The sequence below is a fragment of the Convolutriloba macropyga genome, unplaced genomic scaffold (genome assembly GCF_964194025.1).
Source record: "Convolutriloba macropyga unplaced genomic scaffold, txConMacr16.3 SCAFFOLD_1671, whole genome shotgun sequence".
NCBI classification, from domain to species: Eukaryota; Metazoa; Xenacoelomorpha; order Acoela; family Convolutidae; genus Convolutriloba; species Convolutriloba macropyga.
Window position 1 is genome coordinate 1 of NW_027449596.1, and position 18,807 is coordinate 18,807.

Below are 18,807 nucleotides of genomic sequence, written 5' to 3' on the forward strand. Positions count from 1 at the left end.
ATATATATATATATATATATATATATATATATATATATATATATAAATATATATATATATATATATATATATATATATATATATATAGATATATATATATCATAGTTTAGGTGACACAAATGGAAAAGATCAAATTTCTTTTTTCAGCGTATCGATACCGATGTCGTTCGAATACTCACGTGAGAAGGTTCTGTGGTCCATGCGCGATCTGCTGAAACCTTTGAGTGTGTCTGTGAGTAGGTGTTCCCACTTCCACCCTCCCAGGAACAATGCTGCCTTCATCCTCACTCCACCCACGCCAACACCACCCTCATCAACCACCCCAATATCGTCCCAATTTAATGATACCAGGAGTAGCAGGTAAATGCTATAAATTAGAACAGATTTCTTTGCTTCACTCTGAAAAAATTTTTTTTAATGTTCTTGTGTTCAAATACGATCAAGCACCCCCACCAAATAAAGTACACCATACGCTTCATCTAATCTACTTAGTTCCTCAAGACGTATCTTAATACGTGTAATAAAAAGTTTTTTAAAGTATAGGAAATGGCAACAAAGACAAAGGAAAGGATTGTTCTAATTGGTAATTAAAAATGTCTGTGTCCGTTGTCGCCGAATTCTACAAATTGAAGGTAAATTCTATTAATTAAAAGTAGGGACGCTGGCTCTTAATTTTTGAAGCCACATAACCAATTTTGCGATTAATCTCGAAAGATATCGCAAGATAACATTCTGTCTCGACTGGGGAAATCACCATTTGTATTATTTTCCCGTTATTAATAGTCTTATCATTTCATTCGGCTGATACTGCGCTTCTTTTTTGCTTTATCAATTAAATGATTCTCTTAACCCACTTTCGCCGTTTATTCATCATTTTTGTAGGTATTGTTTTTTGTTATTTTTGATGTAAGTCGCATTGAGAAACACCAATAAACCTAACTACTTAATCCAATCAAAATAACTCGTAATTGATATTTTCAGGAAAACTATCAATTTTATCTCATTTTATGTTTACTTCAATCTAATCGGGGTTAATGGAATCAACTGCGGCTATTTTTTGGCAATCTGCATGATATGTTATAATTTAAATCTATTTGTCTTTTTTTCGTTTTAATAATCAAGTAAATCAAAAAGGGCCCTGCATTTTTTCACTCAGCTTCTTTTTTTTGCAACCAGTAAATTAAGATTATAACCATACGGTTAAATATACCCGATCAATATATTTATCGTAGAAAGTTCTAAGTGGCCCGTCCAGCGTAGAGTGTAAAATTGAAGCGGTTTTTTTGTTCAAAAATTTGTCCCGTTCGAGGAGTTATTGGGGTTTTAATTTTTAACATTTCACTTTTCACACTGATTTTGCTCGGGAAGAATAGTTGAAACTGTTGAAATCTTCTGTGAGGTTACATTTTGTTTATTCGAATTTTAACGCCAACGTTTTTTCAAGACTGGATTTGTCTTCAGTAATTTTGTTTTCTTAAATTTTTTGAAATTAGTTTATATGATTTGATAGCTAGTTTGTTAGAGCAATTAGTTTACCACAGAGAAAGCCTGATATCAAAAACACATATAATTCAGCCAAGTTCCGTTTTTTTTTTCAAAGTTTTGGTGAAATTACAAGTCAGAGAAGTTAAGTTACTTGTATTAATCCACACCACAGTTTTAAATTGTCCTGAACACATTTTTCCTCCTGCTCTGATCTAAGTAGCAGAGGCGTGGCAAACCTTAAAAACAGTGATCTAGTTTGATTCACTGAAGAAAGTACCCACAGGGGTACAAAACCGTTTATCCTCCAATCTTCACCCCATGTAGCTGAGAAGTAAAACAGTCTACCGTTTTGGAGTTTCAATTCAATCTTTTCGTATTATGTAGCAAACGATCAAAATCGACTATAAATCATCATGAAGCAACGTCTATATAAAGCAAAGATCGATAAGTTAACGTATTATCGGCAAAACGTATAGGCATTAGCAACACGTATAAGCATCCGTACGATCATAGCAACAAGTGAGAGTTTAGACGGCAAGGTTTTTGATGCTCTTTTACTGGTTTTTTGTCTGATGTCATTGACGTCAGAATCAGTTCATAATCGATCAACAATCGTCTAGAGAACCTAAAAATATTAAGCCTAAAACCGCCTTATTCGATACATATCATGGTATTATTTTTTAAAAATTAGGTTATACGAACTTTTCCGGAACTTTTTATGTATATTAGACGCAATTCTATACGTAATTTAAATACTCGATTCTGATTGGTTAATATTCTCGCTTAGAATTATTTAGTTACTAACATCCTCCGGTCCAGAAGAAGATGCTGGGAGAATTGGTACTAATTTTACAAGCGGGCGAACGAGCGATCCGGAGGACGTGCGCAATACGGCGGAGCGTGCGACGCTGTCGGAACCGTAACGAAGTTCAGTGATCCGAGCAGTGGGGTAGTAACCCCCTGGGTTGGTCTCTTCAACTACCCAGACCAAATCACTGGTCTTAAGGTGATGCTCGGCAGGCGTCTGCCACTTGGAACGTCGGTTCAGCGCCGGTACGTATTCTTTGATCCAACGAGACCAAATAGCGTTAGCGTAAGACTGCGCGGGGGCGTAACGTTTACGGTGATCAAACTCATCTACGCCAATGATGGACGGGAGACTACGTGCTTGGTTACCGAGGAGAAAGTTATTAGGTGTTAATGCGCCTAGGTCGGACGGGTCGGCGTTTACGGGCGTTAGCGGACGTGAATTAAGTGCATGTTCGACCAGACAAAAAGTGACTGGTTCGTGAAGGGAGGAGACTGGTATGCGAGTCTTTCTACTGGGAGGTCAGCCATAATGGGTTGAATAGTGGCAGCGCGGAACATTCTGCACGTGACGCAGTTGGATTTAATTGAACGCAGTGAGGATCGTAACTTAAGGATGGTATAACGTTCTTGCATTTTAGCCCTCAGGTAGTCAATACTTTGATGATGATGTTTAAGGTGGGTGTGCCGGAGGAACAACTTTACAAATGCATGGCGTGCGTCAAGAACGATTGGATGTTTTACATCAAAGTCAACTTCGACCAACCGTTTGATGCGGCCGGCCGATCGGATTAGACGATTTGGCCCAATAAAGGGAGATAACGGAGCAATGCGGCTACTCCGTTTAACGGGTTTGTTTTCGAGGAGAATTGTTCTCTCTGCATTGAATGACTCCCCTTGCACAAGATATTGGAGATGACGCTCGGCTTCGTCAAGCTCCGTGGGGTCTATGATGCTACCATTGACGTTACGGTAACATTCGTGAGAAGGTAACAAGCGCACTGCGTACGCTGTTATCCGTAGCAACTTCTGATAAGAACTGTACTTATCGAAGGGAATTAGTTGCGGGGGCGGTTCCTTAGTTGACTTGGTTACAGATGCAGCCAATGATGTATTTGTTTCGTCAGTTTTCTTAGTTAGTATACCATGTTTGATGTTTTAACTACTTCGGTGCTTGGTTCGAACGGGAATTCCTTGGCTCTTAGGAAATTTGGACACCTCACCCAGCTACTTGATTGCAAAACCTCAGCGGACATACCACGAGTACCGGCATCTGCTGGATTATCGCTTGAGGCAACGTGGTTCCATTCGTCAACGCTAGTGTGTTCTAAAATCTCGCATACATACGCGGTTTGCAACAAATATTGGCTGCTTGCTTGTGGAGTTGAGCCACTGCAAGACAGTAGTGCTGTCGGTCCACATATAATTTTTGTTGACATGCACAGTAAGGGCTCGACAGATATCTTGTTTCAACCGAGCGGACAGTAAAGCAGCTTGCAGCACTAGCTTTGGAATTGTCATCACCTTCATAGGTGCTACACGAGCTTTACCCAGGACAAATGCAAGCTCTGTTTTTGGCCCACTAGAAGTGTTTACTTGAGCTCGGAGAAATGCAACAGCGCTGAAGACTTCTTGGGAACTAACGCCAAACATGTGTAGTTCCAGGTGTTTAAAGTTTCCCGAAAAGTAGCTCCTCGGTATAGTGATTTCTGCAAGCTTGGGTAGTTCTACACTCCATTCGAGGAACCTTTCAACCGTGTCTTTTGGTAATTCTTCATCCCAGTGCTGCCCGCTGACACGCCAGATGTCCTTTAGTAACAATCGGGCACCAACAGTAAATGGTGCCACTAGGCCGATGGGATCAAACACCTTAGACACTAGGCTCAATGCCAAGCGTTGTGTTAAAGACTTAGTTACAGTACTGGAGGTACCCCAACTCACAACTAGAGTATCATTGCTGTGATCCCATTTCAACCCAAGCACGTGCGAAGAATCCTCCTTAGATGAGGCAATTACTTTTGGTTCGGTAGACTGAGTTGACCCATCAATTCGATCAGCCAGATTTGGTACATTGCTTAAAAACTTAGTAAGCTTGAACCCACCTAGATGGAGAAGATGTACCAACTCCTTCGATCTTTTGAGAGCCCTCTCAGGTGACTCCACCAAATCCAAGTAATCGTCCCTGTAGAAGTTTTCTAGGACGGCTTTGGTTGCTTCCGGGTACTGATTAACATTGTCTTGGGCCGTGCGTTTCAGTGCATAGTTAGCGCATGTGGGCGAGTCTTTAGCCCCGAATATATGGCGCGTGTATTGATACACTACAACATTTGTTGTGGGGTCCTCCCGCCACAAAAAAAGCAGTGATGGCTGGTCCCAACCAGAGACACCCACTTGGAGGAACATACCCTCGATATCTGCGGACACGGCAAACTGATGTTGACGGAACCTAAGTAGTACGTGGATTAGGTTTTGGAGCAGGTCGGGGCCAGTGAGAAAAGATTTATTCAAAGAAGTACCGTGGAACTTTGCTGCACCATTTAATACCCTACGCACTTTTCCCGGTTTGTTCGGATTGATTACGGGATGGTGTGGTAGGTACCACTCTCTATCCGACCGTTGAGCATCAGGGACTGTAATCAAGTAACCTTTTTCCAAGCCTTCACGGATGGTATTGGCATAAGTTTCTTTCAACGATGTATCTCTCGATAGCCGCTTTTCGAGAGACTTGAGCTGTACCAGTGACGAAAAGTAGTTATTCGGGAGCTGGGTGTTGTCATCAGCCCATAACATACCGACATCGTATCTTTGGCCGTTATGGAAGGTTGTTGTTTCAAGTATTTCCTGCGCGCGAGCATCCGCTGCGAATCGTGGGTCAACTTGCTTGAACGCGCCGTACGATTCCATATCATACCAAGATTTAACCTGACAAGCTAACTCAAAATCCTGTTCAATATTGGCTTTGAAACACACCGAGACTAAAGTTGAACTTGACGGGAGTGGGCCACTTAAAACCCAACCTATGGGCAAGCGGACAGCGAACGGTGAGCACTTTTCGTCGGATGAAAAATACTCTAACGGGCGGATGGCATGGTAGACATCCTATCCAAGTATCATCTCAATTTCTCCATAGCTATATTTTACTGGATCTAGAACTGCCAAAGGTGGGTAAGTTTCTTGCATGGACTTGACGTCAATGATGTCAGAACCTACGTTTTTTGTTTCTCTCACGTAGGGACGCACAGTGAAAGCTTCAAAGTCTTGGTCTTTATGAGGTGTCACAGTCAATTGAACCACCTTTGTGTCTATGAGTTCTTCCGTGTTTATACCCTTGACGGTCAGTTTTAATGCGGTAACCTGCAAACCGAGTCTAGCTGCGAGACTATCGGACACCCAAGAGTTACTGCCAGCGGTATCGCATAAAACCAACGCCGTAGTACTAGTGCCAGAAGAATTAGTAAGTTTCAGTTCCGTGACCTGAAGGAGGCCTTTAGCATCCGTCACGGAAGACAAAGTGGTTGTTTTGTTTGGTTGCTGTTGACCCGTAGATGGCCTACTTGTACCTGCGTTTGACTTCGAAGTAGCGATGATGTTGTTTGTTGAGGATTTAGCTGGAAAAACCCTTTCAGCTTCATGAAGTAAGGTGTTATGGGAGCTGTTGCAACCATTTTTCCTACATTTACGGGGACTTGGGCATTGCCTAAACATGTGTTTATCACGCAAACAAGAGAAACAGAGCTTTGCCTCAGCCACGACCTTGGCTCTCTGCGTGGGGGTCTTTTCCTTAAAGACACGGCATTCCCACAACCGGTGGCTGCCTTTGCATATAATGCAACTAGAGATTGATGTTGACGGAGATCTCTGTTGCGGCTTAGGGTTACTCTTCTGTTGCGTATTTGCAGCAAATGCCTTTGAAGCAACTTTTGATCTTGTTACTGAGTTGTTGGTGTCTTCAGTCCTTGCTTTAGTTGCGGTATTCTTCATTAAATTGTGCGCTTCGGCCTTCTCTTTTAACCAATCGTTGAAATCAAGAAGAGTAGGTTTCACCCAATGCTTTTTGACCGTGAAGAGTGACCATGACTCCTTCATGTTGGGTGGTAGCTTCTGTACGGCAGTGTTGAGAAGCGCAGCACTCTTTAATTCCGAATCGTATGACAGCGATTTAAATACCCCGACAAGACTTGAAATACACCCCGAGTAGTTAATGATGTTATCGCTATTGTGCATCTTCAGTGGTGGAAAGCTGTTGAGTTTGTCCAAATGTGCACTTACAACCGCCTGTGGTTGGCCAAATTTACGTTCTAAGGTCCTCAGTGCGTCTTTGTACATTGCGCCGCAGTAGGTGAACTCAGCTATAGCTGTTTTAGCTTTACCTGTTATGAGGGTCTTAAGGTATGTCAATTTTACATCATCAGTTAAGGACTGAGAGTCCATTGCGCTTTTAAATTGACCATACCATTCGCGTGCCACTGTAGAGGATCCCCACTGTATTGTGACAACTTCCATTCGGGTAGTGGGTTATTCCTCTTGCTAGATAAGGCGTCAGTGAATGCCTTAATCAAGCTTGCATTTTTAGATGCTGGCGCTGGAGGCGTGGGATGCGGTGGGCCACCCCAACACAATGGTATCGGAGCAGTATGCCCGTATGTTGGATGTATAACCGGCGTGACGAAAGGTGGCGCGATGTTAGTAGTTGTACTAAAGGGGTTAACAGGGATGCTACAGTTAGCTGCGTAGTTGCTATTTGGATTATGTTGTGCACTCATTTGCAAGATGGGATGGCTGATGGTGGGGTTAGCTGTGCTTGGGGGTAGGTTAGATTGAACGTTGTTATAGACGGTTGCATTATTTTTCGCCTGGTTTACGTTTGGGAGAATATTCTGAGGAAAACGCCACAAATTTAAATCGGGGTTACGGTTAAGGGGAAGTTTGGGTGCGGTAGGGCATGGTAACAGGCGGGCTTGAGGTGAATGGACAATGTTTTGTTGTGGAATGTTGGGGACGGGTAAGTATGTTTCTGTGCTCGCTGGAAGGGGCGACGGAATCACGGGAGGCTGAGGAATAAATAGATGTTGAGATGGGAACACGGGAGGCGGGTTCACGAGTGGGCTTAGAGGTGGAGGGACCTTATGCGGGGAATGGGCAATAGGGACTTGTGTTTGGTGTGGAATGTTACTTTGAGTTAGATTCTGTTGTTGTTGAACATGAGGCATTGACATGTAATTTGCAAGGCACACTGGATTTTTTCGGACCCAAGAACTGATTTACTTGTGGGTTTGTTGAAAAATCAGGTACAAAAATGGAGTTCGTTGGTGCCATAACGGGCGTCGGTGGCCGGGGAGGTTGCATAGGTGGTTGAGGTGGTGGGAGTGCGACATTTTGTACGTCGACTGGTACTTGCTTCACTTCACCACTGCCTGAGGGACTATGTGCCCTTTGACCAATGAGTGATTGCTGCAGTTGAGCCTGGAGATATTCCCGATACAAAGCTTCCTGCTGGGCAACAGAAATTGCAACTCTTGGCCGTGTGTACTGAGAAAGCATTTCAAGATGATGTAAGTTATCGGAAACATTACTTGGGTTTTCTGGAGGATTACTAGGGGAAGTATCTTTAACAGGAGGGTCGGCGGTTGCTGAACCAGGACGAGAAAAGTTTAACTCACTTGAATTATCTGCTGGAAACGAATTTACCCAATCCTCAACAAGTCCCTGACTTCTATCTGATCCCCTATCTTTAAACAAATTCAGTTCACTTGAGTGGTGACTAAACAATGAATGATTATCCATTAAATCAGCCTCATCTAATTTAGCTGCTGCAACACGCTGGCGGTGGTCTTCCTCCAATTCTTGAAGTGCCATCTGTTCCATTTGTATTTCAAGCTCCTTTTTTCTCATGGCAATTTCGTGTTTTTGTTTAGCGAGGCGCATGGCAGCTTGTTCTTGTTTCTCGGCCTCTTCGCGTTTTAGTCTTGCGATGAGAAATTCATGTTTACGCTGGCTAGACATTGATGATGTTGTCCGGCGTGAACTTCTCTTAGATTGGCCTTGAGGATTAACGCCCTCACATACGGTGTCTCGGTCAGCAATTGAGTCAATATAGCTTCTAGCCGCAAGCAAGAATTTATCATTGTTCTTGGTTACATCATCCAACCATTGCTCAAGGACAGGGTAGATTGAATCTGGGTTCTCCGCTTTACTGGCTAAGTCAAATAGTTCTTCATTCTTCTGCACTAGTTTACTGAAAACATCCTTCAACTTAGAAACCAAGCGTTCAACTTTAACCTTCCTATCTTGACGATCTATGGCATCTGTGATGTCCTTATGGATGTTACATAAGTCAGATTCTAGATTAGATCTTGCATTAAAGAGCTTTTTCATTTTTTCTTGCTGTTCGGCCATGATTTTGAAATGGTTAATTTATCAACGTAGAGTAACTTTCAACCAAACACGTGGAATGAGGGTTATACCGAACCCAAATGACGACGACTTAATAATCAAGACGTCGAAGAGCAGAAAAGAAGTTACCGAGTAATGAATTACTCGGCGAAAGTGAGTAACAAAGTGGAGAGGGCGCCTAACGTGCTTGAAAGCAACGTGAGACTAAACAGGAATACAGGCAACCGTGGAAAGAGGACTGGGTGGACGAAACACGACGAAACGGGAACCGAAGCGGACGGGGCGGGAAGGACGGGCGAACGGCGCGCAACGCAACAGGGAACGGAACGGAACTGGCGAAAACGCGGGTAGTAAACGGGCGACGCAACGGACGGGACGGAAACGCTGAACGAGCGACGCACGAAGAAACGGGAAACGAGACGGACAGAACAGAGGCGTTGGGCGAGTAACGTGCAACGAAGCGGGAAGGCGGGACGGAACAGGCGGGAGACGATTAAACAGCGAACGGGGAGGTCGGGAAACACTATGCTAGCAGACCCCAGCAGCAAACTCAACCAAACAAACTAGCCGTATTTCCAGAACAAACTTAAGTCACACCCTAGGGAGGAGGAGAGATGCTACTGCAAGAGACAAACTAGCACGAGTCATTATGGGTCTCAATATAAACAAATAACGAACTAATTTACGGCAAAGCAGTAGTATGCTAAATGGATGAAAGGAGCAAGAAATTTACTAGCCGTAACTCCAGAATAAACTTAAGTCACACCCTAGCAATATTCAATCCTAAACAACCGATCAGCATACCAACAATATTAAACAAACTACAGCAAAAGTTAAGTAATATGCAGCGCTTTTGTAGTCTATGAAAGCTGGAAAAGTTAAGAGACAATCTAGCCGTAACTCCAGAATAAACTTAAGTCACACCCTAGAAGGCAACAAACCAAACCAACTAACAATCATACAGTTACACGCAAATATACAGCAGCAAAAACTAATATACTACAACAGGGGGGCTAGTAAATTAGTAAAGTTGAAGAAGTCCAGGACAATCCAGCCGTAACTCGAGAATAAACTTAAGTCACACCCTAGAAAGCTATAAGACCTAAACAACAAACCAGCATACTAGCATACTCAACATACTACAGCAAAAGCAACAACATACTTCATCACATATGACATACTACATCGAACATCGGAAAAGTAGCGAAGAAAACGAAAAGCGAAGTTTTGGGAGAGCGACGTTATTGGAAAAAAAAACGGAACACGGAGAATTGGAAAGTTAAAGAACGAAAAGAACGCGGACAAAAAACGGTATATAAACGATTGACGAGAAAAAATATAGGAATTCGATAATTTTTTGTAGGCCGGAGGTTGTGAAAATTTTCACAACTTTTTCTGTGTAATAAGTTTCACTCAATTAACGGACCTTCTTGCTGGAAATTTTTTTTTTGACAAATTTGTCAAAATTTGATGCATTTGTCCAATTTTTTTCAAATTTTGGTCAATTTTTTGCAAATTCTTGATTACGGAACGGTAATCCAGTAAACTGGACGGTTTTAAGCTTGAAAGTACGATTTATCAATATTCGGTATTGATTTTCTAAATTTATTGATTTGCCTCAAAATTGACCAAAGATTTTCAAAATTGAACAATTTAGCATTATGTGCTCACATTTTTTTTCTCATATCTAAGGTCAATTTTTAGCTATGTAGCCGTAATGGACCAATTTGTCTGAATTTCCCAACTTTCGACCGAAAATTTTCAAAATCGATGTTTTTTTTTCTCTTAAAAAAGTTTCTCAGCTCCCTTCTCCAAAAACGTTTGTATTTCGCTGAGACTTGTCAAGATAGTACTACTTGCTTTTCTTTACAATCTGGCGGAAAAAGATTTGTAATACTTTCTGTCTAAGTAAAAACAGAGGTTTCTCAGCTCCCTTTTCTAAAAAATATTCTATTTCGCTGAGACTTGTCAAGATAGTACTACTTGCTTTTCTTTACAATCTGGCGGAGAAAGGTATGTGATTTTCAGAGGCTTTGCTCTAACTCTGAGCCTCAGGGTTTTTAAACTCAAAAAAAAATCAACTGTGAGGGTTATTGGTGACCGATTATCCATAAATTAAGCCAATACCGTTAGAGATCTTGTTAACGCACTATATCTCTAAATATTTATCAAAGTTTCCGTTAGGGGTTGGGTTTCTTTTTTGCCGTCTGAATTCACATTAATTTACTGGAGAATTGAAACTAACAAACGTTTCATTTTTGTTCATCAAACTCTGCTGTACTTGACCTAGCTCTCTGGTCCAATGTAGGTATCATGGCCTCTGCTCATTCTCCGTGTTCTCTTTGGGCGATTTCGCTCTATCCTCGTTGCTCGATATCAGCACCCAATCTCCAACTGCCAGCTTCTGTTGTTCCTCTCCTAATGCAGGCAACACTCCCCCACTGCGCCCCTGAGGAGTCAATTCTGCCACTGTCTCTCTCGTTGTGTTGGCGGCGCTCAATCGGTGGAAATGAGGAAAGATAAAATAATGAGGGACAACTTCGCTCGCTTCAGAACTGCTGGGATGAAAGTGCGCTTGTTTCAAATGGGATACGAGACCACAACGTCATTGTCTTGCACTCACTTTTCAACAGTAAATCTCGACATCGTGTCGATAACTTTGACTAGTAATTCGCTTTCGCTCTATAGACAGTAAGGAGATTAGCCGGTGTAGCCGCAGTTCGCTGTAGTATCTCTGTGTAGGTTGATTAACACACACAAACTTTGCTACGGTTTACAAATTGAACGGAAATCTTTGCACAAATGTTTAATAGAAAGTGTTCGTAAATCGGGAGCGGTACCAAAATATAGCTGAGAAGTAAAACATTCTACCGTTTTGGAGTTTCAATTCAATCTTTTCGTATTATGTAGCAAACGATCAAAATCGACTATAAATCATCATGAAGCAACGTCTATATAAAGCAAAGATCGATAAGTTAACGTATTATCGGCAAAACGTATAGGCATTAGCAACACGTATAAGCATCCGTACGATCATAGCAACAAGTGAGAGTTTAGACGGCAAGGTTTTTGATGCTCTTTTACTGGTTTTTTGTCTGATGTCCTTGACGTCAGAATCAGTTCATAATCGATCAACAATCGTCTGGAGAACCTAAAAATTTTAAGCCTAAAACCGCCTTATTCGATACATATCATGGTATTATTTTTTTAAAATTAGGTTATACGAACTTTTCCGGAACTTTTTATGTATATTAGACGCAATTCTATACGTAATTTAAATACTCGATTCTGATTGGTTAATATTCTCGCTTAGATTTATTTAGTTACTAACACCCCAGACCAATACAGGTCTAAATTTATGTTGCGAATATAATGTCAATCTTTTGCGAACAACCTAGCCAGATCTCTTCCATTTGTGCTCCCAGTGTGGCATACGGCGACAAAGGAATAATCAATTATACCATTTGCTAATTATACATTATCTTTGTCTTTTGTTGCCAAATGAGCGCAATCATGATTATATTTAGAGGCGCTAGCGCGTAATGAAGATTATAAATAATTTGATGTAGTTTACTAGTTTACAAGATTTTTTTAAAAAAGAATTGACCAAACAAGATATTGGTTAGACGACTAGGATAATGTTTTATGAATCATTTTGTAACTCAATGAGAGATGCTAGTCCGAACATATTTGTTTTCAAGGTCGGGAGTGAATGCGTGCCCTTCTTACAAGTACCTGCACCCAGACTTAATGTTGCGACTGGTCAATGTGGACTTGTGTGGTGACCAGTGGTACTCTAATGAAGATGTCTGGCTTCAACAACTTCACTCGCAGATTGAGATATCCATGTTATCACACTGTGCACAAAATGGTACTTTGTTCACACACCAAAACATTCAGGGTTAGTTGAAATATTGAAAGTTTTTTTTCTGCTGTATAGCCTCATTTTTATCTTTATTGGATAATCCTTTGGAGTATCCACTAGTTAACAGCGCAGCTCGTTTTTAGTCAAGTGGGGGAGATGGGGGGGGGGTTATTTCTGTGGAGATTTATTTCCTATCTTAAAGTCAGAGGGAGTTTTTCCGTGGGTTGTTTTTCGAAAGTGAATTGTACCAGAGAATTTTATTTACGATTCTGGCAAGGTCGGAGCTCGACTTGTGTTTGTTTGTTTTCATCAGTCGCTATCAAATCTTTGTGAAATAATTCGTCTTTTACTGCAATGCTGACCAATGTTTGACAAAGGTTTTAAACGCTTTTTAACGAACTCGTTTGTATGCCGGTATATATTTATTTAACTGTATATAAATTCATGTGTTAAAATTAAAATTTTAACCAAACCATGAAGAGATTGCCATGAATCAGAACGCCTTAAAAAATAGAATTTGAAATCCAAGTTTAAACCAAAAGTTTATGCAATTGATAGCCCCTCCTTTTATCAGGCTTTACTAACCATCATCCAACAAGCATATATTTGCGCACCCATTTTCATGTAAACAAGTTTTTATAACAAAATATTGTAGCTGTCTATAAAAAATACAATTTGCAGACGATACCAGTATAGTATTTCGATATGAACCAGAAGAAAAGAGTGGTAACAAAATTGACAGTATTTTACTGTAGGTACTTGAACAAAAATCAATTGACTTTGATTGCTGATAAAACAGAGCTACTTTTTTCTTTACAAGGATGAAGTAGAACCAAAAGTTACTTTTAACGGGAATGTAAAACAATCTGCTGAGAGCTGTCATTATTTAACAATACACGTGGCCCAAAATTTTTGGTTTAATGAAAAATTGCGGCTGGTATTCGCGCTCTATGTCTGGTAAGAAATCGCATACCTTTTTAAATAGGGCGGCTTTTTTTCAAATCTTTATTCCTTTTTCATCTTTCATTCAGTAGAGTTTTTTTTTACAAATATTTTTAACAGAGATTTTGCGGCGTTTAAATCGACGGATTGATTGGGGCATAAAAGTTTGTTATATGAGTCGTAAGTATCGCTTTTCCTACCAGCTGAATTAAGTATTTTGTAGTTTAGTCTGATGAAACTTCGCACAAACTAGAGTCAGTAAGGTACATCAGAGACCTTTGAACAATGCGCAAACCGCTTACAGTTACAACAGAACAAGCGCGCAAAACGACTGGTAATAAGAACACAAAAGCATACTAAGCAGAGTAAAAGATCTTTGATTTTGAAGAGCATTCAGAAGTTGTAGTTTATTCTTTTTAATGTAAGAGCGAAGCGGGAAATTACTTTTCAAAAGATATTTAACAGAGTTCTTGCAATGTCAGCAGGAAAATATACCAATAGACAGACAAGTAGGGTCATTCGCTTCCTACTTTTATATACAGGAACGAACAGCTTAATGGCTAATATCAATCAATAACGAGAAGTTCATTAGTAGATTCATGTATATTTTTGATTATTTCAGTATACAATTCTGATTATTCTAAATGTATGTAAATTTTAACCATTCAATTATATTAATATTTAATATGTTCGGAGAAAAAAAAATAGCTTGAGATCAGAATTATATCAGAATATCCTTTGACGCGTTTCAGAATTACGCGTCGACTGTATTTCTCAGTCGTTCCTCTTCAATCTGATTGGTTCAAACAGCAGCCAATTATATCGCCTCACTAACTGCTACTGGGATTCCATCCAATCAGAAGCTCTCTCCAGCATCTTTCTAAATGGAGAATCGTATCAAGTGGACTCCAGTTGTCTCAGAGCATGTCCGATGCCAATCACACCATTTGAAGTTTATTTTACTTCTGCCGGTTAGATGCTGACGAATATATTTTGCTGCTTTTTCAGTCAACATTTTTCAAAAAGAAAAACAAATTTTTACATAATAGTGATCTTAAATTCTCACCGCCAAAAGTTTCGTTTATTTTGAACTAAAAGATGGCACTCATACTTGAAGAAAAATCTTTCACTGTGATACTCTCATTTTCGAAGCAACTTAAGATTACTGCAGTGGGGTCTTTTCAAAAATTGCCCCCCCCCCCCCTTTGAATAGAACCTAGATCACTGCAGTGAACGTGATATAAGGTATCATATTCTAAATGCTAGTCCTCCTTATTTATCTGATTATTTGTTTGTTGGTTTCAGAGGTGTTGTTAGTCGTGTGTGTACTTCTGATCAGCTCAGTTTGTGTCTTCATACTCGGTTCATATCTCGTCTGTATCTTCAGAAAACAAAAACAAAACAGGTAATTTGAGGGACTTCAATATTTAGGAACTCAAGTGATAGTTAATTATCGGTCATTTCAGAATCAAGGGTAAAAAGCAGTCAAACACAAAGATCTCGATGCAGCTCAGCTTAGTCATTCAGTTTGTATTTAAATCTTAGAAATGTTTGTGGAAAACGCGTAAGCTTTAAAAATACGTTTTTACCGCGCATTGTCTAAGTTTCTTCCCTTTTTTAGTTGCCTTCTCGGACTTCTGACTTTTTCTAAAGTGTTAACAGAAACCGCCTACGTTTTTAACCCTTTGATTCTCTAAATATGGAAAATAAATCCTATTCGCCCTCGGTCCGTGTGCCACCATATACATAGTTGCCCTTATTGGTAACGCAAGACTATATTGTTTGTATAAATCAGTAGTATCCTTCCTTGTCAACTGAAAAAAGTTTTCAGGTTTTTTTTTCAATGAAGAGCCATTATGCAGTTGTAGTTTTGCACGTTTCTAACGGTGTGGATGATAATGCTAGTCTCGCGAGTTCCTCCAAAAAAAACCCCTTTTGTTTCCAATTTCCTCGAAGTTTTTATTTCAGCGAACAATTCGGCCAAGTGTAAACTGTTATTGAAATTGAAGCCAGTCCCAAATAGATAGCTGAGTAGAGCTATTATTGACCTTCTCGTGGTTTTCACGACTCGAAGAGAAGTATTGGTTTTCTTGTTAATTTTTTAGGGGAAGAACTATTTATTCAGGTGGCCCTTTGACCTGAAAGCTAAAGTCAGTAAAGTTGCCACTCGACTGAATTTTTTCTGAGCGAGAAAAGTTATTTGATTATGCATTGTGTTCCGTAAAGGAGTTTTATACTATTTATGAAATGTAATTTTAATAGAATGTCTGATATAGATAATCGTTTTCTGTAGTTTTTTTTCATCTATTTAACCCAACTTTTTTTGCTTGTAGTTTTTTTAGTGGTGCATCAACATGTAGCCCTCTGGAAATGATTGTAGCGTTTTTAAGAGCGTAATATTAAGTTTCGAGCGCAAATGGCCCAAAGTTTTTGATTTTTCTTTCCTTCTGTAAATTCCGGTCAAATTATGGCCCTTTCGTAAATTTAATTCTGTTTTTGGATCTTTGAACAACTTTTTTGTAATCAGTATATTTAGCAACTTACATCTGACAATTCATGCATTGATTGAATCTCTTCTAGACGTGAGGTGTATTTGTTTTACAAAATTGAACACATAATAACCTGATTTGGCAGTTTTTTCTTCAATTTTTCTATTTTTTTGTTTTGATTTTCCTCACTGAGCTCCCACTGCTACGGATTGAAATTTGATTTTATTTTAATTTTGTTATCAACTCTGCAAATAATAAAAATATGTTTTTGTAACTTTTGTTTAATCTTTGTCCGTAATCTTCACATTCTAGCATTTGGCGCCTCATTTTCGTCAAGAGTTTTTTAAATCTTTTTCCTGATAATATAAAATTTAGCAGCAGTTTGATCTCATTTTGTCAAGGATGTCTCAAAGAACAAGAAAATACTTTCCAATTTTGAAGCGCTGCGATGGCAAGATTACTTGTTTCTTTGAGATCTAAGTTGTTGTTTCATTTCAAAGTTTACCTCAATGTTATTTGTCTGATGATACTTTATTAGGTAGCAGACTTTTTGATTTTTGCCACCGGTTAGATTGTGACAGTAATCATTCTTTTAAACGCTATCTATTTTTGTTCATCTTAATAAGTGTGGCTATTTTTAAACGAGTTTTTAATTATACAATTTTTTTTTTCGATTCAAGATTTCAGGAATCTTTCTGACTGTTTTTTTATATCACCGTCGAGATTTTTGTTGCAGCCATATGACATCAAGTTCACTAAAATTTGCTGTTTATTCTTTCATTCAATAGAAATCGGGTCACTTGAGTGTGTGACGTCATTTATCTTTCATAGTAGAGTGTTTTTGTTCATTAGCCTTGTTAGTTTTTGATCACACCAGGCTTACGTCATTCTCATAAATGGCCTTTTTCGTCTTTGAAGTCACAATTCCTTACTTAAATTGACAAACTTCTGTTGAAAGTGATTTGAAAGCTGCTAATACAACCAATAAGTTATACTGATTCTTAAGCAGAACTTTCCACCTGAGCAATAAATAAAAAAGAGAATTTTTAAAAGTTTTTTTAGATTGTTTGAGACTACAGATCTACAAAGCTATCGTAGCTATTTTGGCAAGATAGCAGCTATGCTTGTGTATTAATGCAAGTTAAAAAGCAAAATTTATTAAAAACAGATATTAATTGGTGTTTTGTTTGGTCAACATACATTTTCGGTTTTTATCGTTGAACAAATTTTTTTTGATTAATTGATTTTTTTTATGCTGGAGTAAATTAGCATCCATAGGTTCGGATAATAGAGACAAAACCTCAACACTTTTTTGTGTTTTGTTGCAAAAGTTGAGAAAAGTATGATATAGAATTTTGACATTTCATGCACAGAAACGTTGTTTTGATACTGCAGGTGGGCCTTTGGTCAGCTAAACTCAAAAATTTTTATTATCTTTTTGATGTTAAGTAAGTAAGTGTCCATGAAATCCATATAATGCGTTTTATGGTTGCTAAGTTTGTTCCCCGAAAATCAGTGACGGATTGATCAATTGAGCAAATGTGAAGCAAGAGCTACAGGTGCTGGTATAACATACTTGGCAATAACAGTCATTTTCCATGAAATCTGATGTTTTACAGGTTCATGGGATACCGACTGCAGAGAAATGACATAAGCGTCACCAGTTTCAGATCTGTAGTCACAACCACGACAGGTGGAAACGGAACACCCCCCAATATCACTTCGCCAGATCACAACGACGAAAACTGCAATCAACAACACTCAAACACGTGTACAAATACAAATCAAATCAAAGCTGCTCTTAAAAATGAATCCGATTGCGATAATGCAATTTTGTCAGCTATGAATAATAGCAACCAACAGATCTATGACAGTTCAAAAATTCGAAATGATCAAATAAACGTTTCTTAAATTGGTTTTAAATTCACAGGGCTCAGTTTTGTCGTATTTCATTTTTCTATATTATGATATTGCTTGATATGTATCATCTTAGCGGATAGATTTTCTGTGTTTTAGATAATAAAGTTTTTTTTATTCCTATGAATCATTTTACTAGGTACCCGGGTAGCCCCAAGTACAACTTTTCTGGTAATCATAGTGTCAGGTGTTATTCGTGTGATTTTTGGGTAAAGATGGTACTAGAACATGCGATATGTTTTGCATGTAAGCATATATGATCCTTGTTGCATTACCGCTAAATTTCGACCCGGGCTGTCGTTAAATGTGCCCCAATTGTTTTTTAATAGCCGCGAAGCAATAGCTGAGGCTATTATTGGCCTTCTCTTGGTTTTTTACAATTCAAAGAAATTGAATTGTATTGGGGCGCTGTCTTTTTTTTAAGATCTGTTCACACATTTTCATGATTTTTGAAGTCAAATTGGAGTGGTGATTTGGTCACGCCGAAACATGAAATGGAGCAAAAAAGCGAGTGGTTTTGCGGCGTGAATTTTTTCGCTCTAATTTTAAAGTAGAGTGAGAAAACGGTGTTGGAACAAAAATTCGGTTTCTCGGTAGTGGTTTTTTGTTCACATGCGGCAATTTCACTCTGATTTTTACTGTTTTTGCGATTTTTTGGATCGGATTTTTTTTCTAAATAGTTTTCCCAATCCATTCACAGCTCATTCTGGACCGAGTTTTCTGTTAGAATCAAAATCACATATCTCACTAGTGGTTTTTTGTTCTCCCTAGCAGCATTTTGTCATTGATTTTCTGTTTTTTCTTGTTTTTTTAATCTGATTATTTTTAGAAATGGTTTTCTCAATTCACTCAATGTCCGTTCAAGGTCTAGTTGTTTGTTAAGTCAATGAAAAATCTTTGAATTGTATA

The 18,807-nt window shown here is 39.1% G+C and overlaps 1 protein-coding gene across 1 annotated transcript; it reads left to right on the plus strand.

Annotated features, from left to right (window-relative positions):
- Positions 1 to 150: 150 nt before the first annotated feature.
- LOC142355174 (uncharacterized) lies at positions 151 to 18,021 on the plus strand. Its single transcript, XM_075407426.1, has 5 exons — positions 151 to 360; positions 12,387 to 12,586; positions 14,245 to 14,463; positions 14,798 to 14,897; positions 17,601 to 18,021. Exons 1-5 carry the CDS (start codon positions 161 to 163, stop codon positions 17,890 to 17,892), a joined length of 1,011 nt encoding a protein of 336 aa, XP_075263541.1. The 5' UTR covers positions 151 to 160; the 3' UTR covers positions 17,893 to 18,021.
- The last annotated feature ends 786 nt before the right edge of the window (positions 18,022 to 18,807 follow it).

Bases quoted from the DNA above. Each gene is read 5' to 3' on its own strand.
- LOC142355174 (XM_075407426.1), top strand. From the start codon at position 161: ATGTCGTTCGAATACTCACGTGAGAAGGTTCTGTGGTCCATGCGCGAT. The intron at 361-12,386 runs GTAAATGCTATA...TTTGTTTTCAAG, and splicing joins AATGATACCAGGAGTAGCAG to GTCGGGAGTGAATGCGTGCC. The intron at 14,464-14,797 runs GTTAGATGCTGA...TGTTGGTTTCAG, and splicing joins AGTTTATTTTACTTCTGCCG to AGGTGTTGTTAGTCGTGTGT.